General features: G+C 52.4%; 7 protein-coding genes across 7 annotated transcripts; 3 read left to right on the top strand and 4 right to left on the bottom strand.

Annotated features, from left to right (window-relative positions):
• Positions 1-660: 660 nt before the first annotated feature.
• EV422DRAFT_564379 (uncharacterized protein) lies at positions 661-1,884 on the top strand (the record flags this gene model as incomplete). Its single annotated transcript, XM_053072194.1, has 1 exon — positions 661-1,884. The coding sequence occupies one exon, from the start codon at positions 661-663 to the stop codon at positions 1,882-1,884; it is 1,224 nt and encodes a 407-aa protein (XP_052928729.1).
• Positions 1,885-2,506: 622 nt separating this feature from the next.
• On the top strand, positions 2,507-4,160 carry EV422DRAFT_517162 (uncharacterized protein). The gene is made up of 4 exons (XM_053069428.1): positions 2,507-2,913; positions 3,010-3,268; positions 3,344-3,457; positions 3,522-4,160. Exons 1-4 carry the CDS (start codon positions 2,743-2,745, stop codon positions 4,070-4,072), a joined length of 1,095 nt encoding a protein of 364 aa, XP_052928728.1. The 5' UTR covers positions 2,507-2,742; the 3' UTR covers positions 4,073-4,160.
• A 1,261-nt stretch (positions 4,161-5,421) lies between these two features.
• On the top strand, positions 5,422-6,568 carry EV422DRAFT_492799 (uncharacterized protein; the record flags this gene model as incomplete). Its single annotated transcript, XM_053067626.1, has 2 exons — positions 5,422-6,108; positions 6,185-6,568. 2 exons carry the CDS (start codon positions 5,422-5,424, stop codon positions 6,566-6,568), a joined length of 1,071 nt encoding a protein of 356 aa, XP_052928727.1.
• A 364-nt stretch (positions 6,569-6,932) lies between these two features.
• On the bottom strand, positions 6,933-8,494 carry EV422DRAFT_242528 (uncharacterized protein). Its single transcript, XM_053065665.1, has 2 exons — positions 7,226-8,494; positions 6,933-7,162 (listed from the first exon to the last, which is right to left on the bottom strand). Exons 1-2 carry the CDS (start codon positions 8,305-8,307, stop codon positions 7,048-7,050), a joined length of 1,197 nt encoding a protein of 398 aa, XP_052928726.1. The 5' UTR covers positions 8,308-8,494; the 3' UTR covers positions 6,933-7,047.
• On the bottom strand, positions 8,409-9,836 carry EV422DRAFT_242547 (uncharacterized protein). Its single transcript, XM_053065666.1, has 5 exons — positions 9,436-9,836; positions 9,172-9,360; positions 9,008-9,106; positions 8,913-8,932; positions 8,409-8,849 (listed from the first exon to the last, which is right to left on the bottom strand). Exons 2-5 carry the CDS (start codon positions 9,355-9,357, stop codon positions 8,510-8,512), a joined length of 645 nt encoding a protein of 214 aa, XP_052928725.1. The 5' UTR covers positions 9,358-9,360; positions 9,436-9,836; the 3' UTR covers positions 8,409-8,509.
• A 384-nt stretch (positions 9,837-10,220) lies between these two features.
• EV422DRAFT_553782 (uncharacterized protein) lies at positions 10,221-14,557 on the bottom strand. The gene is made up of 10 exons (XM_053071882.1): positions 14,314-14,557; positions 14,085-14,231; positions 13,805-14,014; positions 13,322-13,723; positions 11,790-13,259; positions 11,543-11,720; positions 11,201-11,478; positions 11,082-11,133; positions 10,850-11,016; positions 10,221-10,764 (listed from the first exon to the last, which is right to left on the bottom strand). Exons 1-10 carry the CDS (start codon positions 14,413-14,415, stop codon positions 10,366-10,368), a joined length of 3,405 nt encoding a protein of 1,134 aa, XP_052928724.1. The 5' UTR covers positions 14,416-14,557; the 3' UTR covers positions 10,221-10,365.
• Positions 14,558-15,224: 667 nt separating this feature from the next.
• Positions 15,225-20,784, bottom strand: EV422DRAFT_242457 (uncharacterized protein). The gene is made up of 5 exons (XM_053065664.1): positions 20,585-20,784; positions 15,949-20,505; positions 15,803-15,881; positions 15,496-15,739; positions 15,225-15,430 (listed from the first exon to the last, which is right to left on the bottom strand). Exons 1-4 carry the CDS (start codon positions 20,588-20,590, stop codon positions 15,552-15,554), a joined length of 4,830 nt encoding a protein of 1,609 aa, XP_052928723.1. The 5' UTR covers positions 20,591-20,784; the 3' UTR covers positions 15,225-15,430; positions 15,496-15,551.
• Positions 20,785-21,360: the final 576 nt, after the last annotated feature.

The raw sequence follows: 21,360 nt of genomic DNA, 5'->3' as shown, positions 1-21,360 counted from the left end.
TACTGTACCTAACTTTTTGTACGATGATCGTCACATACGGCCTGGTTCTTGAGGCGAGCAGTGTAAAGAGATATACGCCGAAGGGTGTTCTGATAAGCGATCCGATTCCTCAAACTATTTATCAATAGATTCAAGGATTGACTGAGTGTTTGGAGCGCTTGTAAGCTATTTGGGCAGCAGAAAGTGAGCTCCTCCTCTGGAAGCACGATGCCGAGTTCCCAAGATGTCAATCTCAAGTCCACCCACAGGCATCGTTGCAGGAAGCCCACGGTCAAACTCGGCTCCTCCTTTGTCGATCAGTTGACTTGCCGCCAACCTCCGTCTTCCAACACTCACTGGAGCGAGTCTCGCAATGTCTATCTATCCCGACTGGGATGTCGGTCGACTTATTCGCGGAACTCCATAGTGTTCTACCAGTCCCAGAGAGCAAGGTCGCTGCTGCCTTGGAGGGGGGCGCTGAGGAAGTGGTAGTGGTGTCCGAATGCTATGTGAACCCCATACATAACTTTTCCCACGTCGAATTGCATCAGTTTGCATGCGAGTTGCCTGAGTTGTTGGCAAGCGAGCGCGTCCGACTCATCAGACTGGAGGTGCTCGAACGACGGCGGTTTTTCCTCCCGCCCCTCTCGTCTTTCCCCAACAAGCACCGGAACGCCCGCCATGAACCCCAAGCCATACAACCACCAGCAACAGCAACAGCAACAGCAACTCCTGCTTCAACAGCAACAGCAGCAACAGAGGAACTTCGAGCAGCAGCAACAACAGCAACAGCAACAGCAGCAGCAGCAGCAGCCTCAACACCAGGCTTTCACTACTTCCGTCGTAACCGCTCAGGCTCTAGCAGCAGCCGCCGCTGCCTCCAGCCGTTCTTCAACTCCAGGCCCGCCCCAAACTCTCCCGAACCACCATCAGAACTCCCCATCCCAGCACAACCACGCCCACCACTACTCGCCCATTCCCGCCGCTGCGCTTCTCGATACCCTAAACTCCCCACGACGCGCACAGCAACCGACGGATGTAGCTGGAGTAGACGCCGCAACGTACGCAGCCGTGGAGGCTGCGGCGGCGAGTTTAAGGAATGCGATTGCTGCTGGGCATCCCTCGTTTGCAATGACCAATGCGCACCAGCAGGGGCAGCAGGCCGGACATCCGCCGCGGAGTCAGCAGGTCAGGCAACAGCAGCAGCACATTGTGTCGGCATTACCGCCGCCGCCGCCTGCCGGTGTGAATGGAGTTGCCAATGTGCAGAGGGGGATACAGCAGCAGCAACAGCAGCAGGGGGCGGCAGTATATAATGGCTTTGCGACACCTAGCAGCATGCCGGCAATATCTGCACCCGCCGTCCCGATCTTCTCCTCCCAACACCCAAACGTCGTACCTCCATCGGAAGCCTCCTCCGCCGATCCAACCGTCATGCCACTCCCCACCGACCCAGCACCCATCAGCGCACCCTCCGACTCCACCGACGCCAAACCTACAACAACAAGAACACAAAAAGACCGCCGCGAAGAACTCTCCAATGAGGTCCGCTGGCAAATAATTGGCGCCCACAAAGCAGGCGTCAGCATCCACAAGATTGCCGCCCTGTTTCGGGTGGCCAGAAGTACGGTCTCGGCGACGATCAAGCGGTATAAGGAAAGTGGGAGTCCAGTTCCACCGAAACGGTCGGGCAGGCCGCCGGCGGCTGCGAAATTGGCGGCGATGAAGGCCAAGAGGGGCAAGAGCGAGGCACCGGAGGAGGAGGAGGGTGAGGGCGAGGGTGAGGGCGACGGTGAAGGCGACGGTGTAGGGGAGAATGATGGGGGGGATGCAAATGTGGAAATGGTGGTGGAGACTATTGAGGCTCCTGATGGGAATCCTGAGGGTGAGCCTGATGAAGGTTGAACAATTTACTCCGACAAACCAAGGTACTTCCAGATTAGTCGATGTCCCTACATGCATACATCCCGGTAGCGGTGCCCAGTGTTCTGTAAACACTCGTGCGACACTAATGAAAGCTGAATCCACCACAGCTAGCTGTTGGTGAAGCCCTCATTTCTTTGACTGTCAGATATAACGAGCCAGGATGTGTTCAGCAGCGACCCCAAAACTTCCTTTTTTCTTTCAAAGTGACACATGGTTCGAGTGAGAACTGTGTGGGTTTGGAATCTGCACCTGGCTGGGAAAGAGTTGACTTGGAAAAACGCGATGTCGAACAAGACGAGAGGACAAGCCCGCGTAACGCGCAAAATCATGCTGCCCATGCCGTCCGACTTCCAGCTTCGCGCACACAGCCAGCCAACTTCAACGTCACATCGCACATCCCCCTGTGGATCTGGCCTGGGTTCGACCTGATAACCCCGGTATCAGCAAGGAGCAAAACTCAGCCGGGCCTCCGATCACCCTTTGGTTCCTGGATCTGCCCACAAACCATGAGCACAAATGCCATTTCCAGAATCCAGACAGACTGCGGGGGGCGTTGAGGCTTTGATGCGTGGGAGGCGGTGGAAGCAAATGAAAGATAACCGCATGCCTCTGTCACATCCGCCGTCGTGCATGTGTTCCGTGCGGCCAACGAGGGGGTTTTTTTTGAGCCAAACGGGGTTCTGTGGCCTTGATACCGGGGTCATCGACATTCGGCAACCTTCGACTTGCCGCTGTTCTCCGTGGGACTCATTGTCAAGGACTTATCGAGATACAAGGTCTTCCATCGGCCGTTCAAACCTACATTCGCATCCCACATAGGACCCATCCGGAGTAAAGATGACCCGTCTACACGCGCTAGCCTGCCTCCTCCTAGCTTTCATCTCGGTCGTGTTGGGCCAGGAAACCCCCGTCCTGTCCGTCCGCCAACTGAATTTCACGGGCACAACGTCCGGACCGTCGCCGCTGTCCTTTCAAGTGATTTCAACCTCCAAAGAAGGGACTTATGTTGTGCGTTTTGAGTGATCCAACTCCTGTTACGCGTCAGAACCACCTATGGAAGTCCGTTACTGACTCTTCCCTTGGCCCCCCTCCAACACCTGTTAGTTGAAATGGGAGAATCTAGCCGTAATCGATGGCTGTCGCCTGCATTTATCGGTAGCCCACCAGTCCATGGGCACGTTCTTCCATGCATGTCCGGAGGATTTCAAGCAGGATCGGTATACGAATGACAGCGACACTATGTACATCTACCCGACGTTGCCATATGCTGGGATTTATACCATCAATGCGAGGTTTACTATCTTTGTGCCTGCTGCGGCAAATATCACGTTGCAGCCTTCGCAGACGACGCTTTATGTCAAAGGTCTCTTAGGATGTTCAGATTCAGTGTGATGTCTCGGCAAGGGACCTTTTTTTCTGACGCATTTAGGCTTCGTAGTGGATCAGGGAGATCAGGCGCCGCCACAGTTGAGCTTGATTGATCAGAGGACACTTGGGCAAGCCTTGGGCCCAAATGACAGCTTCATCGAGCCGTGGGTGTATCAGCGTCAAGGTTAGACTTTCGCTTTGAACAGCAGGACATTTGTCATATGCTAATGCGCATTCCCGTCATACAGTCGCATCCTTACCAGCGCCGGATCATAATCCCGCCCAATGGCCAACAAACCAAACCTTCCGGGCCGTCTTCGGCACCACCTCCGGTGCAATCACAACCAACTACTGCAAACTCTTCACAGTCCTCTACTACACAACCAACTCCAGCGCGTTCGACATCCCAACCAACAACTTCCAAAAATACCTCGGCCGCGACGCGCACATCCTGCTTGTCGGAACCAGCGGCTCAACTCGGAATTCACAGTCCTCGTACGGGTACCGCGTATCCGAATCGCAGAAATGGCAGCCGTTCTGTACCGTCACCCAAGCCCCACCACCGTTCGAACTGACGAGTCCAAAGATCGGGTTTGGGCTGTACTTTCCGGACCCCGGGACGTACAATGTGTTTGTGCAGACGAAGATCAATGGGTTCTTGGTCACGTCGTCGTTTCCTATCAAGGTGCAGGATCCGCTGGATGTTGCGGCTGGTGCGAGGAAGGGGGTGAGCGATAGGAATTTGATGTGGGGTGTTGTGGCGACGGTTCTAGTAGGTCTTAGTTTCATTCCGGCGTAGTACTCTTGATGCATTTATAGACCCTATTGTTATAAACCGACTTGCAGGATATACCCCACCTCCAATATACCCCTCTATCAAACACCTCAACATCAGTGCCTTACGTCCCAAATTGAGTGATCTTTGGACCGGAGTTCGGGAAACGCGGCAAGTTTCGACAGAATTGACGGCCACAGGACTCCGATTTGATACTGTCATTCCGACAACCCAAATTGGCGCAACTTTGTCCAAACGGCCAGAGCGTTTTCTCTCCAGGACTTTCAACGCGTCGGATTTGGAACAGCGTTAGGATCACCCTGTACAAAGACTCATCGTATCCTTCGTCCGTGAACCAGCTAGCATTCGCTTTTACCGTAGGGACATCACGTAAGTATGGACGCTGTAAACTCAGGGCCGGATTTGCCGGAAACGGTCGCAGACCAAATGGTCGGCGATCCGGGTGTATTAGACTCTGCCGTACCTGCTACCGCTGCAGGAGAGGGCACATCTGAGACGCCTGGCACTTTCACTGTAGGTGTTGACTCTCGATGTATAAATGTTTGTTGCGAATATGTAACTGACGTTCCATGTCATAGACCGATGCCACGACCGAGAAAGATCCCGAACACCCACAGCTTCCGTCTGAACCGCTTGGACAGACGGATGTGAATGCAAATGCTGCAGCTGGGCTGCCTGAAGGGGCGGTTGGGAGTACGACGGCGGAGGCGGATGTGACGGCGGCCATCGCGGACAGCGCAGTGCCTGAAGGCTCTACACAAGGTATGGCTTCAAGTTCCTGCCTTGGACCTGAAACAGCGCATCGACGATCTCAGATCCTTCGGAATGCAGGAACAATGGATGGAGCAGCCGCCGAGATACCCGCCACCGAAGACGGATCGACACCAGCAGTAGGCGAACCGCCAAATCCCGACCAGCGACCAGACGACACTCGACCCACAGAGCGCGCACACACTGCCGGACCACAGACCGCAGAAACCGATGCCCTGCAACACTCACTGAACCTAACCAGCTCAGAACCTCCCAACGAGCATGCAACTCACGACAGCAGCAGCGCGGGCCCCGACGGCGGGTTCGGCGGCGAACTGATGCCCGCTATGCCTGATGAGATGTTTATGCCCCCCACCGCTAGGACGCTCATGTCGCCGCCGCCCGGTGTGGTGGCAAAAGCTTCTGGGCTGCCCTCTGAAACACGTCAAATGACGGACTTTACGTTCTTGCACGTGGATTATGCGAAGGCGTTGGATGAAGGCCCGCCTTTAGAGGTCGTTACGAGATATGATGAGCAGCCTTTGGAAGACGAGGAAGGAGCGGTTACGGACAGCATGACTAGCCTCACGGAGAACATCCCGATGCTGATCCCTTCGTCGCCGACTCCGAGCGTCCATGGCGAGTCTGAAGTTAAACTCGGTGTGGATGTGCCGTTGACCGAGACAGCAACGCAGCCGGAGCCACAGCAAGCCCGCACCCGCAGCGCGGGCAACGCCGTCGTCATCGATCGAGAGGAAATCATCGCAAGCATAAGAGCCTCCCTCGACGACAACGAAAAGCTCAAAGCGCGGAACGTCATCCTACAAAACCAGCTCGGAGAGTATTTCCGCCGGAAGCGCAGCGACGAGAACGCTCAAGCAGGCGGGACATCCAGCACGGGCGACAACACACTGAGCAACACAGGCGGGGGCAAAGGCGGAGCGGATATCGGAAACCGGTACAACGCCGCCCTGACGACCTTGCAAACGCTTCACGCGAACCTGGCGACCCTGCGAGGGACACACGATAAGCAGTCGGCGGATTACCATGAGAAGCTCACGCTTAAGCGTGCGGAGGCGGCGGCGAAAGAGGGGGAGTTTCGGGCTTATAAGCGGAGTGTTGCGCTTGCTGCGGAGAACTCGCGCACGGGAAAGGGGATCCAGGTTAAGGCTGTCGAGGCTTTGGAGGCTGGGGAGGAACGGAAGGATGCGGAGGTCGTTGAGGTGCGGTTGGAAAATATCAAGTTGAGGAATAGGCTGCGTAGATCCGAGGCGCTGTTGAGACAAAAGGTGCAGAGTGGGAGCTTCTGTCGTCGGACCGGCAGCCTATGTGGCGAATGTATGCTCACGTCTCTCAAAACAACAGGAAGAACTAGCGGATGGCCTGCACTTGATCGACTTCGAACAACTCAAAATCGAAAACAGCACCTACACCTCCAAAATCGAATCCCGCAACGAATCGCTCCTAACCCTACGCAAAAAAATCACCACGATCGTGCAAGTATTGACCCACGTAAAAGAAAAGCTCTGGCACACCCAGCTTGTTGCACGGGATCTCGAAGCCAAGCTTGCTGAGTTGGATGAAGATGTGCTAAGGCGCCGTGATGCGCTGCCTGGTCGGAAAGCTGTGCGAGATGCATTGAGGAAGGAGAATGCGGAGCTGAGGCGCCGGGCTGGGCTTTTGGGCGAGAAGGGACTGCTTAGGGACTTTGAGCATAGAGTGGTACGTTCCGAATTGTGGTCTGATTGAGCGGCTTCCGTATGGAGAACCTTTCAGCTCACCACCGATGGATTTTAGGATGCTACCGTCTCTCTACGTCAGCAACTGACAGAGTATCAGACTCAGCATGCCGAATATACGAAACACATTCAGGCCCTGAAGAGGCATATACACAAGGCTCAAATCCTTGCATCTGACCCAGGAGCGGCATCAGCGGCCATAGCAGCGGCAGCGGATGGGATGCATGGCATGTCGCATGTCCTGGGTGGAGTAGCTTAGACTGATCCTGTGATCGATTGCTGTGGTACTTCCATCGGGTCCCTGCCCACTTTCGTCCGTAGCATTCGAATTTTCACTTGCATCGAACTGGGATATGACTTATGTGATGAAAGGTTTATTAAGCGCCAAGTTTGAGGTGTGTTATGTTTCTCCCCAGGGCAGGAGGGTCTCGGCTAAGCTATTTTTGGACACTCGAGGGGCAAGCGCGTAATCGCTCTGTTTCTAGAATTTCATTCATAACGTTCTGGGGCGGTTCGTCGCCTTTTCGGAAGTGGGGCTGTGACTTCGGAGTCGGGCGAGTCGGGGAACGACTCGCTCTCAGGCGTGGTATCACAATCCAAGCACCTAGAAATATCCTTCGAATGAGCGAATGCAATGCCATTTTCCATCATTACTGATGAGACATACCTCCAGGCGTATCCTCGTGGCGGTCTCTTCTTCATGGGGGGATCGAGGCACCCCATGTGGAATGATTTCTCGCAATTTGAGCAATTGACGAGTTGTCGGGCAATAGGCGTTTTCCGTTGGACGTTTGCCGCTTCGAAGACTCCGCAAATATTGCAGACCCCAACGCTGCCATGGTTGGCAGTGTCTCTTTTCCGCTTGCGGGCGATTGAGGTGTCGATTTTAAGCGACTGGTCTTCTTGCGGTTGTTGTAAAGCGTGTTCATAGGCTGCAAGAAAAGCTTCTCGGTACTCCGGTAAAGGCCGGATGGTTGGACGCCCGCTGGACGTCGCTCGGCTGAGAAAGGACTCGAACGTGCCCATGCCTTTCGATTGAGAGGTTCTTTCCGGCGCAATTGCTGGGATGGCAGATTCTGCCCCATTACAATCTTTGTTGCTGATTAGCGGAGCGGACACCTGCAATGTAGGGTCTTTCTTGAAAGAAGCTGCATCGGCACCATTGAGCACGCCGCTGCTGACCGGGGGAGTCGAGGGGTTAAGGTCTTTTTCAGTATCCGCGGCAGTATCGCTAACCCCATTGCTGGTGAGATTTAGTTGTGCGTTGGCCTGGGTGAAGCCTTTTTTGTCCAGCGGCGTGAACTTGGATTGCGTATTTGGGAGCTGTTCCGGAACAGCTGTCTCCTCGTGAATATAATCGGTAGAAGGGGGCGGAGAAGTCGGAATGCCCATATCATTCGCGTCCGGTAGAACATCACACGCCGTGCGAGGCGCAAGCTGGGGCGATGGCGGGCGTTCGAAAATGGTCGGCATGTGAGAACTGGCGTTCTGGATGCTCTCTGAAAGATCGATGTTATCGGGTGGGATTCTTCCGATGGCCGGGGCGCCATGGATGGCGGCTTTCGTTCGGTAGGGGTCCTGAGTGTCGGTGAGATAATCGTAAACTCCTATCAACAATTGTTTTACTCTCCGTGTGGCAGACACAACGGAGTCGTTTTCCTTCTTGATGGTTGACTCCGCCTTGTCTCCAGCGTCGATAAGTTTTTGGAGTCTTCGGATTTCCTCCCGACGATGATGTTGTTCAGCCATTGATTGTAGCGTTATTCTTTCCTTGCTAATGATGGCTTTCCCCTGGTCCGCCTGAAATTTTGCTAAGAACGTTTCCGTAGCAGGACGAGGGTCCGAAATCGTCGGTTTTTCATAATGTGTACTGTTAAGATCCACACCGCCTGGTTTTGCCTTTACCCATTTGGCCCAGGGGTCCAGCTATCAAAATCCTAGGTTTCAGTTGTCATTCCATGATGAATGCCCAGAAAGACTTACCACAGGGTCGGAACTTGCATGCTTTTTGCAGTATATAAAGTGAGGGTCCGACATCATTGAGTCTGGATCCTTCTCTAGAAGGCCGTAGTCTGCCGCGCAAGTAGCATGCAACTAGCGCATGGCAAGCAAAAAGTAAAGAAATTGAAATCGATATATTCTCCCTGGGCTTCGACTTCGCTCGTAATCTTACCACGCTCTTGCAACCCGCTGCATCACAATTTCGCTTGCTGCCGGTTTTTCCATTACACACTGAACATTCACCTTCCCACGTTTTGCTCCCGACTCTGAATATGGCTGAGAGACTGACACTGTTTTGAAACGTAAAGTTAACCGATGTGCTCCATGGATTGACCGAGATGCATCAGACCAACCTCCGAGCTTCGCGGTCGCGCTGTCAACATGTGAATCCAGAGAAAGGACATCATGAGTATGTTTCCGGTATCGAGATAAGGAGTTAGCAACATACCAATTTTAGAATCCAATCCTTGCAAATACTATGCACCCAGGGAGTGCCGCCTTCGATGGCTAGAATTGCGCCTTCTTTATGTGAGCACAGGGTGCAAACCTGGGATTGATTTGTACATTCAGACTCAGTGGCTCAAGTACTAGATTGTATGTGCAGACACGTACCGCCAAAGCAGGGTCTTTAGAAGAGCACCGATCGCACCGCCACTGCGATTGCTGCTTGACCGTGGTAGAGGTGCTGTAACAAGCGGAGTGTACCGTGGTGGCACATCCGGGGACCGAGCAGACCAAGAAGCCTTGCCCATCTCCGCTCCCTTGTCGGCAAACGCAGCACACTGATGGACTTGCCATTGCCTGACAACGAGAAATAAGAAATGATGAGAAAACTTCCGTTACACGAATTGGGGATGGCATCATGGCTGTATATACCCATTGGACGAGTGCTTTGTCGTGTTCCGTTATTTCCTCCTTCTGCTCGGGGGCTTTCTTTCTTGAACCGGGTTTGCGCTTTGGCTTCTGAAATGACGTTCACGGAAGGGGAGCATCAGATTTTACCTCCAGATACTACCTTTGGGAGCATAGCCAGAAGAATTCTGTATGACCTTCTTCCTAATCTGGGGTCGTTTCACATTTTCATCTAAGATATCTCGGGGTTTTGGGACCCGGGTACTCTTTCGAGATCCCATGCTCGATCGTGTGCCGTAGGTGGGATGTCTCAATATTAGAATCGTCCGTTGCGGTTACCGATGACTCTTAGCTTCCAGGACTCAAGTGTTTAATCTGTAACGGCTCACTGCGGTTTTCCGTAGGCGATGGGAAAAATGGATATGAACCCAAGCTGAGAAACCATTACATTCTTCTGCAGGTCCTTTTTGACCGACACTGATTCGAGTTTGACAGGTTCGCCACTTACGGTTAACTTTCCGCTCAACAACCTTCTTTTTCGTGTGTGCAGCATCCTTGGTTAGAACGAGAGAAGGCTTACGTCAGGGTTACCGCTACAGCCTCGCTTGATATGGCTCGAGCGTCGTGGTTTATACGTATTCTTGGCTGGATCATAGTTCGCGAGTCCTCTTAGAGCGATAGGCCGATGCCAACGAGAAATCGACACCGCGTCAAAAGCTGTCAAGAACGGAGTTATTTCGACCTTAGTCACTTCGAAAAGAACGAAGGCGAGTTGTTACACGGCCAAAGTTCGAAAATCGAAGAAATTACGCCAAATAATGTGCTGTTTGTCGTGCATAAATTATGATACATATCTAACGTGAAAATACGCATCTGAAGTGACGCAGAGGCGGACACCACATCCTACATCCTCGGTACTACGAACTACGACTCGGTGGATGGCTATACATACTTCTAATCGTCGCGTTTCGCCTTCTTCCTGGCTCCACCGCTTGCGATGGCAGCTTCTCTCGCCCGTTTTTTGCCCTCGGTCCTATGGTAATCTTTCGTCAATTCCTTCTTCTTCTCCTCGGAGAACTTGGCATCCTTCTCCTTCTTTTTGAGATACTCCGCGCGCTTCTCCTGGACCTTGTCCTTCCGCTTCTTTTCTTTCTCGCGATGGATGGTGTTCAGCTGCTGGATCAGGTTCGCCACCTTCTTCTCGTGAGGCTCCAAAACCACTGCCCGACGTGCGAGCAATGATGGCTTCTTTTGCTTTTGTTGAAGCTTGGGCTTCGATGCGAAGGGGAGTTCTGCCTGCAGGGCTTTCGGGATCTTGAGGGTGTTGAAGCGTCGAGCTTGTCGCACAACGGGCTGAAGGTGACAAAGAAGAAAGGAAAGTTAGACTGAGTTTGCAATGCAACGCGAAGAGTGGCGCGGAACTCAAGCGAGAACGCACTTTGTACTGAGAGTCTTGACTGACGGGCGCACTCATGTTGTTTTCTCGGCGCAATTGTCCAGTGGTGCGCAACCCTTGCCATTTCTTAGATGACAGCAACAATGATGTGACAGGGTTGTAAAAGCGTTTTGGCTTCACCGGATACCATGCTCGAAGGAATACGATGTCTGGACAGAAATGACGAGTATTAGTCCTTTGTTCTTCTCCTTGCCCGCTTCAATCTACAACTTACCACTCATCAAAATCTTGTCTTCAAACGTTGCACGGAATTGTCCATCGGGTTTCTGGGAAACTTCGTAAGTACTTTATAATTCGAAAATGACCGGATGCCATATGAATATATGAACATACTCCAACATGCTTCTTGACTTGTCCTCTAATTCCAGAAACAGTCCTGATGTTGGCGCCCTCGAACTTCGCAACCTCCAAAGCGGTGGTAAACATATCTTTGACGAAAGCAGTGTTCTTGAAGACTTTCGTGGGCACACCGGTGAGCTTCAACTTTTTGACAATCTCAGTGCTCTTGTCGATGTCGAGAACGACGCCGGTGGCGCTCAACCTGAAAGCTGCAGTGTTGTCCGCAAGTTCTTGGAAGGCACAGAAGCCCGTGTTTGGCGGCGTTGTTGGGCCTGGACACGATGCAACATTAGGATTCAGTGAATCATCTGAAAGCGAACTTTTCGCCGATCTTACCGTAAAAGGTGGCCAAACAATGCATATGTTCAGGCGTGTACTTGAGCAGCCTATTTCTGGTTCCATCGTTCAAGGAGTAGATAGGCAAGCTTTGGAATCGCCTCCATCCCATAGAGAAGATGAGAGGGTCGTTGTTTTTCAGTGTCTTCTTGAACCATCTATGCCGCTTGATGCGAACCTGAGACACAGAAGCTTTAAACTCTTTGTTCGATACCACCCTTTCACATGTGACGCTCTCTGAACAAACCTGCATGAACCCAAAGTTTTCCTCCGCTGGTAAGAGCCCGCCCACCAATACAGGGAAGCTTGGGTCGAAGTTCTCTATGAACTCGCATGGCATGCCCTTGAGGACAATTCGCACATAAGTGCCCGGGCGATACCCCTCAATCTGAGCTCTCAGCTCCGGCGAGTCGTCCATAAACTCTTCCCTGTTGATGGCTTGTTGCCTGGCCATATCCTCCTTCATGTTCTCGTACATGTTGGAGTTGTTTGCTTCATCGTCACTACCGTCATATTGAGCATCGAACTTGCGTTTTAGTGCCGCCTTTTTCTTGGCGAGCTCATCCGTTTCCTTGGATTCTCCATCACCGGTAGTAGCTGCCTCGCCCTCTTGGCCTTCGATTTTTTCACCGGTCTCCAGATCTTCGAAGTCTCCGTAGACCTCCTCCGTCTCCGCGCCTGCCGCGGTCTCGGATTCTCCGGCCTCCCCATCGAGCTGCGCGGTAATGAAGCGATTCCTGAGGCTTTCCATCTCGGCCTCGTCCACCCATTTTTCCAGTTCCCCGGAGGGAGCTTCGTGTTTGCTTGCATCAATCTGCGTGTTTTTCCTTCCGAAATCCGTTTCGCCTTTCCGAACACGGAAGAGTCCGGCATCATCGACTTCCTGCATCAATCCAGCGTCGTCACTATCCCCCGCCTCGATTGTATCCTGTTCTCCATAAACAAGATCCATCAGGTTGACCCTCCGCTTCAACGCAAGGTTGGCGGCCGCTCTGTCGAGTAATTTGCCTTTCCAAGAGGCTTCCTCGTCTTCACCCACCAGAGCCGAGTCGTCCTCCTCATCGTCAAAGTCACTATCACTCTCGGCGAAAGCAAGATCATCGTTTCGCTCCTCGTCAGTGCGGACTTTTGGTGCTCGTAGTCGCCGTCTCGCGCCGTCTTGCACTTCCAGTTCGCCGTCCTCTTCGACATCGTCATCGGAATCGTCGTCTTCATCATCACTTCCGGAACCAGGCTCTGCATCGGATCCGACTCCAGAATCCACCTCATCCTCATCCTCATCATCATCTTCACCGTCAGTGTCATTGGGGTCAGCACCCACTCGCCTCCTCGACCTAGATGTTTGCCCCATGTCCCCATCGAGAACGTCGGACGCCTTTACGGTTGCTGAGGAGGCAAACAGTCGGAGCTCACTGTCCTTCATCTTATCTGCGAACGTATCCGGCGCATTCTGCAAGTCGATGACCATCTTTTCCCCTGCTCCGATGTTTTGATCGTCGTCTCCCATATCCTCATCGGTGCGCTTCGTAAAATGGCCAGGAACGTTGATGTACACGGCATCTTTGTCGTAGAGAATGCCAATAACGTCGGACATGGGCGCATAGATCAACTTATGTTTGTCGCTCAAAGTCCGTCGGACTTTATCGGGCTTCGGACACGGGTCTGGCAGAATGCTAACCTCGCCAACTTTCTGATCTCCGACTCCCGGAATATGTACCTAAAGGAAGTATCGTAAGTCACAGCGCGCATTTCGCAACAGCCCGGACGGAAGATGCATACCTTCATTTCCGATTTCAGGTTCGTCCCCCGCATATAACCGTAGAGAGAGACGGTGCGGTCGCACTTCGGACTGAGACGCAGCGTTTCGGGATCCGTCAGATCTTCCACACGATCAGCCAAGACATAAGGATGTGTGTTTCGCCAGATGAGTGGCCTGAATTTCATCACTGAAATGAAGCGGGCCAGATTCGTGATCTCATTCTTCATGTACCGCCCATTGATTAACCCAGACAGGTAGAAGAGCTTGGCTCCCTGGTAAATTTCTGTCCAGAAACGATGCTTCAACCGCTTCTTCGTTTTTCGAAGACGCTTGTTATCCCGGAATTTGTCCAAATGTGTCAGTACACCGATGACCTTCGGGAATCCATGGACCTGCAGAATGTTCAGAAATTCGAAGGTTTCCTGGGGACGCAAGAGGTCAAATTCAGATTCAATTCTCCAGGCACCGCTGTTCCCACGAAGGCACCGATTGTCAAAACGCACCATTTCAAAGCCGAAACTGGCGTCAATGAGCAAGAGCACCAGATCCGCGACCTTCGCCACATCGATCATCGAATTCACATCGTTACTGCACTCGATAAACGTCAACCGACGGTGCTTTCCACTGACAACCGTGATTGGCCCCTTGATTTCCGCAAGGTTGTGCTTTGAGTACTTCTTTACTAGCGACTGGATCAAGGTCGTCTTCCCCGTCTATGATGGAACTTCGGTTAACGGCTTTTCCAACTCCGTAGTCGACATTTACACATTTTCAGCGGCATACCCCAGGTGGTCCAACCACAGCAACAACCACCGGTGGTGCTTCCAATGGGGTCCTGTCAACAAGTGGAACGTGAAGTTTGTTCTGGTCTTTCTCCAGGTTTCGCCGAATTATCTTATCGGCCTTTTTCCCCGAATATGACGCAAATGCCTGTACGTAAAAATAGTGGCCGTTTGAGTCTGTGGGTTCGGAAACGGAGCCTAATGACGCAAGTTCGGGCGTCGACACTAACCTTGGGGTTGTTTCTCTCGGCATTCTTCTTTGTCTTACTGGCCTTCTTGTCGGCTTTCGGACCGGCCTGCTTCGGCCGGTGGTCTTTCGTGCTACGGTCCATGGCGAAGCCGGCGTCGGAGAGAGCAAAAGTGAGTGCTCACCAGAGTGACAGTCGAGCACTACCTAAGTCGGCCGTGGTGAAGCTATGAACGTTCCCTGCCCGAGCGCAAGTCAAATTCAAGGCTCTGCTGCGAAATGCCCATTCGCAGTTCGCAGTTCCAAAAAGCATTGCAATTCGCGTCTGCAAAACTGCAAGGGATTGATTACGCTATGATCACCCCAGGCACGTGAACGCAATACGCAATTAAATTTGGAACGCGTTCATCAGTCTCCGCTCTCTCTCTGACAGTAAAGAACCCTCTTTTCTGGAGTGGGATTTTCTCGTCAGGTAGTTTTGCGTGCAGCATATTGGAAAACTCAGGTGAGCAACAATCCTGTATATGGAGCTCCATGTCGTCTAGGCAACTGCATCTCAAGCTCCATTCTATTATGGTCCGCCATATCAATCCAATAAAAGGAATTAGCAGGTAAGTCTTAGCCATATATGCCTTCAGGTCTATGCACTTATCCACAGAAAGCTCCAGCGTTATGTACAGAAGTTTGAAATTACAATGGTGGAATGAATGAGCATGCTCAGCATATGCCTTTTCTCTATATAGCAACTGCTCTTGCTTTTCTCAGTTGCTCTTCCATGTCCATCATCTTCGTCGTGAGCTCCTTGATGACGAAGGATAGTCAGTAACAGAAGTCTGAAACCTGAACGCGATTCGGAGCAAGACAGACCTCTAGCAGCTTTTGCATCTTGTTGTTAATCTGAGAAAGTTGCACAGGGTCCATTCGCTGCATCGCCGACGTGCTTGATAATATGTTCAGGTTGAAGGCCTGGAAGTTGGAAGGAACTCCGTCAGCGATTCATCACAAGTTGGTCAAACGGCTCAGATACCCACGGATGTCTTCGGTTTCTCATCTGGCTGCAGTTTCTGCGCATTGTCTCGTAATACATATTGCCGTATCACGTTCGATTTTTGTTCCAAATCCTCTGATAGACGGGTGACTCTATCGTAAGCTTGTTTGAGCTGGGAGTGTCCATTGTCAGCTTCATCAAGTTCTCAGCTCAATGCCAAAGAAGTATCGCTCTTACTTCCTCCTCGTGATACTTTGCCCGCTTGTTCAGAGCCTCGTTTTCTTGTGCCAAGTTCACCAGATCGACACCCATCTGAAAACAAACGGGTTAGTCGAAGCTTCCAGTTCACGAGTCTTGATGAAGGTTCTTACGCGCTCAACCTTCGGCACGCCAGGTGTCTCAATCGATTGTGGACTCTTGGCGCTCCGAGCTAGATCAGCATTACTGTTGCGGATAGATGGTGACTTGTCATCTTGGTGTGCTGTAATGACGGGGGAGTGAGTGATCTAACTACCTCCCTCATCACGGGCTGGCGTCAACTTACTTGTCCCAAAAGATTCTGTCTCGTCATGCTGTTCGCGTTGTTTCCGCTCTTTGGCAAGCTGCTTTTGAAGATCCTTAACCTATGGGCAGCTGAGAGTTCAGCTCATACATCTACCGCCCGCTGTCAAACATCCGCCATGTACCCACAATCTGAGCAGTCTTCCGCTCCAGAATCTTGTTGTCGCTCTCCATCTGCTTGAGCTTGCTCTGAAGCTCTCCATTATCCTTTTCCAACTTTGCCTTCTCCACCTCCACCTGCTCCAGTCGAGTGTTGACGCTCTGTGTGGCACCCTCCAGCTCCGTCGCCTTTTCAGTCACATGCGCTTCAAGTTCCCGGATTCTCTGCTGAAGCGGCTGTAATTGAGCCGTCGTATCGTCGCGCTCCTTCTCTAATTTGGCGATTGCCTTCTTTAGAGCTGCATCGCCAATCTGCATCTCGTCGATGCGGACTTTGAGCTTCTTGACATTATCTTCCTTCTCTTGAGTCAGCTTGTTCGATCGCTCGAGGGACGCACGTGCTACCTCTAGCTCTGCTGTTAAGGCATGGTGCTGTGACTGTAAGGTACTGAGCTCCTCCTTCAAAGGCTGCACTTCGACACGGTTTTGCGTCTCTCCGCGGCGAAGTTGCTCGAGTTCTTTTGTCTTTTCTTCCAGTTGACGAGTGAGCGTCTTCGTCTTTTCGTCCAGTTGCCGCGAAAGCTTTTCCACGTTGACTTTGTTCTCCTCGACCAACTTCGCATGCTCTGCTTTGATGGTTTGTAACTCCTGTTCCGCTGTCTTGCCTTTCCGCAGGTAGCTCCCGAGCTCCTCTCCTTTCGAGATAATTTCCTTCTCTAGCCGTTTCTGAAGATCCACAGCATCCTTCTTATGCTTCTCGTACTCGGCTTGCACTTTCTGCTTCTCCTTCTGTTCCTTCTTCCATTTCTCCTCCAGCTCCAGCTTCTCGCGCTTGAACCTTTCTTCACCGTCTGTGGAATGTTTCTCAGCCGCACCTTTTTCGGCGTGTTCCAGCTTATGTATCCGCTCTGTTAACGACGCAACAAAGGCTTCATGGGATTTGTGTGCGTCTGCCGTATTCTTTTCTGTTTCCGCGAGCTTCTTCTCCTTCTCCTGCAGCCGCGCCTTCAGCTCGGCCACCTCCTTCGAATAAGCTTCCTCCACTGCCTTCAACTTCTGCTCCGTCTCACTGATCCTCGCGTTCAACGCACCAGCCGCCATATCGCTGGCCTCCTTCAATGACTGGATTGCCTGCTCTTTGTCGCTCTCAGCAGCAACACGTTGCGTCTTGTCGGCCTCAGCCAATTTCTCGGCCACCTTGCGGTCATTGTCGCTGGAAGATTCTGCAAGCTTTCGAGTGAACTCTGACTCTAACGCGGCCCTCACTTCTTGTTCCTTGGCTGCTAAAGCTTGCTGCAAAGCTTTCTCATGCTCATCTCGGATACGGGCAATGTCTTCCTCCGTTTGGCGCTTCGCTGAATCGGTTGCGTTAGCCTGAGCCTTTGCGATCCCGTCCGCGATTTTCCTTTCATGCTCTTCAGTCAATTTTGCGATTTCATTGTCCTTGGTTTTGATAGCTTCTGCAACAACTTGACTGCTGTCGCCTTTCAGCTTATCTTCTAACTCACTCAATCGAGCAAGCTCCGCCTGATGGGCAACCTGCAAAGCGGCAATCTCCTGCTCTTTCGCTTTGACCGCTTCCTGCACGAGATTTTCGTTGTTAACCTTCGCTTTGGATTGCTCCTCAGTAAGCCTCGCGAGATCCTCTCTATGTGCCGCCTGAAGTGATTCAAGCTCGCTCTCTTTAGCTTTGAGCGCAGTTTGCACGTTGCGATCATGCTCGGCCTGCAACGTCTCTTTCTCCTGTGTCAAATGTGCAATCTGTTCCAGATGGGCAGTCTTAACTGCATCAATATCCCGATCCTTCGCGTCCAAAGCTTGTTGGAGGTGCTGCTCATGTTCAGCTTTCAGACGCTGGATCTCAGCATCATAGGCCGCCTTTGCAGCTGTGTTTGATGAAGTTGAGGCGGATTCTTTCGCTTCAGCAAGCCTTGCCTCAAACGATGCCGTGAGATCCGCTACTTCCTTCTTGTGGGCATCCTGCAGCGAAGCCCGCGTTTCATCCAGAACTGCCTCGTGCCGCGTCCTAAGTTGATCAAATTCAGAAGACTTTGCTTCTTCAGCGCTAGCTTTGGAAGACGCCTCGAGTGCAGCGAGTTTTTCCGAAAGGACCCTTTCGATCGCAGAAGTAAGCTGCTGAATCTCTTCTTCCTTCGACCTCCTCACTTCATCCACCCGCGCCTCTGCCGCAACCAGGCGTTCATCAAACTGCCACTGCAACCGTGCAATCTCGCCCGTTCGCAGCTCATCCGCCTTTCGAGCCCCATCTTCATCGTGCTTCGCCAAATCTTCCACTAACCGCTTCTCCCAGTCCGCGTTGAGGCGGTTAAGCTCCTCCATACGCGCCGACGCGTCTTGGCCCTGTGCTTCAAGAGCATGCTGGAACTCCTGCTTCTCACGCGTGATTCGTTCGAGATTTGCCTTCTCGATCTGTAACTGCGATTCCAGCGATGCGATGTCGTCGTGGTGTTTCTTCTGTAGGGTCGCTGATGCGTCGGCTAGGCGTTTCGCTTCGTCCCTTTGTGTGTCTGCGAGACGTTTAAGTTCGTCGGCATGTTCGGTCTGGACCTTCGCGCGCTCCTGTGCTTCTTGAGACCGAGCTCTGGTCTCCTCTAGGTCGGCTTGAAGCCCCCGCCACTCGTCAGCAATCTTTCGATTCTCCAGCTCGAGCTTCTGGATAGAATCAAGGTGAGACGATGCGGTTTGCTTAGCTACCGAAAGCTCCTGTTGCGCCACTCGAAGTTCTTCGGTGAGTGCTTCCACCTGCGTTCCTTGCGTGCCTTCGGTCTGCAACTGGACTTTGAGGGTCTCAAGCTGACTGGTCAGTTTCTGTATCTCTTCCTGAGCAGCTCGCACTTGGTCCTTCCCATCATTCCCGTCTTTCGTAGCCGTGTCCAGTAATCCTCTTTGGGTATCGGCGTATTCGCGAGCAGATGCTAGTTGAATGTCCAAATCCTGCTTTGATGTCTTCAAGTGCTCCTCTCGCTCAAGAGCTTCTGCTAGCTGCCGCTTCAAATCAGCAAGAGCTTCCTCTTGAGCTCCGTTCTCAGACTGGGATGCAATCGCTCTGTTCAGCTGCTGCTTCAGATCCTTGAGCTTGGCATTCCATTCCGCTCTTTCCTTCTCATGTCCCGCCAGAATGTCTTGAATCTGCGCTTGGAGCTTTGCCGTCTCTCCTTCAGCCGCAGCTTTCTTCTCATCCAAATCCTTCGAGAGCGCTGAGTGACGTTGTTGCCATTCCTCCGCAGCCACTTTAGCCTGATCCAATTCGGCTTTGAGGGCGGTTGCAGCGGCTAGCTGTTGCTCTAGAGAATGGCTACTGGCCTTCCATGCCTCCCTCTCCTTCGCATGCTCTCCAACCAAATTCTCGAGCTGTGCCCGGAATCTAGCGGCTTCCTCAGAAGAGGTTTTGAGGGCGTCCGAAGTCCTTTGCGCCTCGGTCTTCAGCTCGGAAACTTCATGAAGGGCTGCATCCAGCTTTGTTTGAAGCTCTAGCTTGTCTTCCTGTGATGCTGGTTCTGCTTGTAATTGAGCGTCGGGCGAAGGAGAAGAAGCAGTCTTCGCTAATTGCTCCCTCAAGGTCGCAATCTCAGCATTGGCCACTTGATATTTGTCTGCAAGTTGTTTCGTATCACTATTCGCAGATTCACCAGCTTTGCGCAAAGTGTCAAGCTCGCCGACAGCAGTATCCAGCTTTTGCTGCAACGCTTCCTTCTCCTTACGTAGTTCTTCGATGTTATGTTGGGTTGCAGTATTATCTTGTCCTGCGGAGGCTTGCGGCGCTTGCGACTGCTTAGACTGGAGTACATTCAGCTGCTGTTGCACTTTGTGCAAAGATTCCTGAAGATGCTTGTTTTCAGCTTTGAGAGATTCAAGCTCTTTCTTCTGATCTCCTGTAGAAGTTGCGGTCGGTGCGGCCGCAGCGGCAGTAGCAGGAGTGGCGGCAGAGGCGGCACCTGCCGCGCCTCTACTCCACCACTTCGATACACCGGCAGTGCCTGTCGCGGGTGGAGGTCCAGGCGCACCCTGCTGTGATGCCGCAGGCGTCTCCGGCGCCTTTCCGTCTTTGTGCTCCACAGACTCGCTGGATTTCCCGGCTAAAATAGTAGTTGAGGTTGCCTGCGCATTGTTGGTTGCTGGAGCTGGTGCTGTGCCTGTTACAGCGCCAGCAGCCGTCTTGTTCCACCATGAGCGAGCAGCGGTTGCGGTAGCTGCAACAGTGCTGGACGTTGTCGAAGCAGTTGAGCTCTTCGCAGAAGGGTCCTTCTCTTTCAACTCCGCCACCTGTTGAGACAGGTCGTTCAGAGACTCAATCAAGTGGCCCTTCTCATCACGGAGGCTTTTGACTATCTGCTGCAAGGCCTGAATCTCTGCTTTCTCCATCATCTGCTCTGCAACTGCGTGAACGTTTGGATCGCCAGCGGTATACGGTGGGGGTGGTTTGACTTCCTCTTTAGGCTGGTCGGTTTGCTGCCCGCGAAGCTCCGTGAGCTCCTTGACAGCGATCGAGAGTTTTTGCTCCAGCGCCTTCCGTTGCTGATCAGAGCTAGCGACCAAGTGATGTATGTTTTCTTTCAAAGCCTGGTTCTGAGGGCAAAACGTTTCAGTGATGTGCGTCTTCAGACACTCCCTCTACGATCCGCTGCGCCAGGGAACTATGCCATACCTGCATTTTCTGATCCCCGAGTAGTTCCAACTCGACCTTCAACTTGGCATTTTCGTCAGTGAGCTGCTGTATGGTTTTAGCGTTGTTCGACTTGGATATCAGTGCTGCGTTACATTCATATCAGGTGGGGTGGAATATGCATGGATCATACATCGCACAATCTGTTTGCAAGTATGTGCGATTCAGACGAGAGATCTGAGACAATCTCACTTACTATTTGCCTTTCTCAGCTCTTTCTCCAAGTTAAGCCGAGCTTCTTCGACCCGATGAGTTTCGGCCTTCTCATGACTAATCTGCTCGAGGGCCTGTTCGAGGCTCTGGAAACGGGCTTTAGATCAGTTTCCCCCAGCCCCTCATTGGCAAATGCAGCATACAAAGCGCACCAGAGTGGTTTCTGCTGGCTTTGTATCAGCAGCCATTGCTTTTACTTTGAGAGCTAATCCAATTTCGGCTGGCTTTCGTCTCGACGAGACTTGCGATGGAAGGAATCGGGGGTGGAATTGGGACGAACTGTCAATTTGCCGTTTGCGAGAAAGCCCGCAAGGATGACACCGATGACACACGCGTCACACTGCGCTGCGCCACCGTTGCCCTCGCGTCCTTCGAATCCCCCTCCCGATCGATTCCCGAGGTTTCGCTCGCTCGGGCGGGGCAACTACTCTGTATTTATTCGATGGCGATACCTTTTGGACCGTGAAATGCTCTTTCTCCCATATCGAGGCTCTGTAGTTTCCCACCTCCGACTACGCTGCAGGCAGGCTTACCACCGGTTGCCT

The sequence above is a fragment of the Fimicolochytrium jonesii genome, assembly GCF_025526975.1.
Source record: "Fimicolochytrium jonesii strain JEL569 chromosome Unknown EV422scaffold_3, whole genome shotgun sequence".
Classification (NCBI taxonomy): Eukaryota; Fungi; Chytridiomycota; class Chytridiomycetes; order Spizellomycetales; family Powellomycetaceae; genus Fimicolochytrium; species Fimicolochytrium jonesii.
Note: the sequence above shows the minus strand (reverse complement) of the source record. Positions and strands in the feature narration are given on the sequence as shown.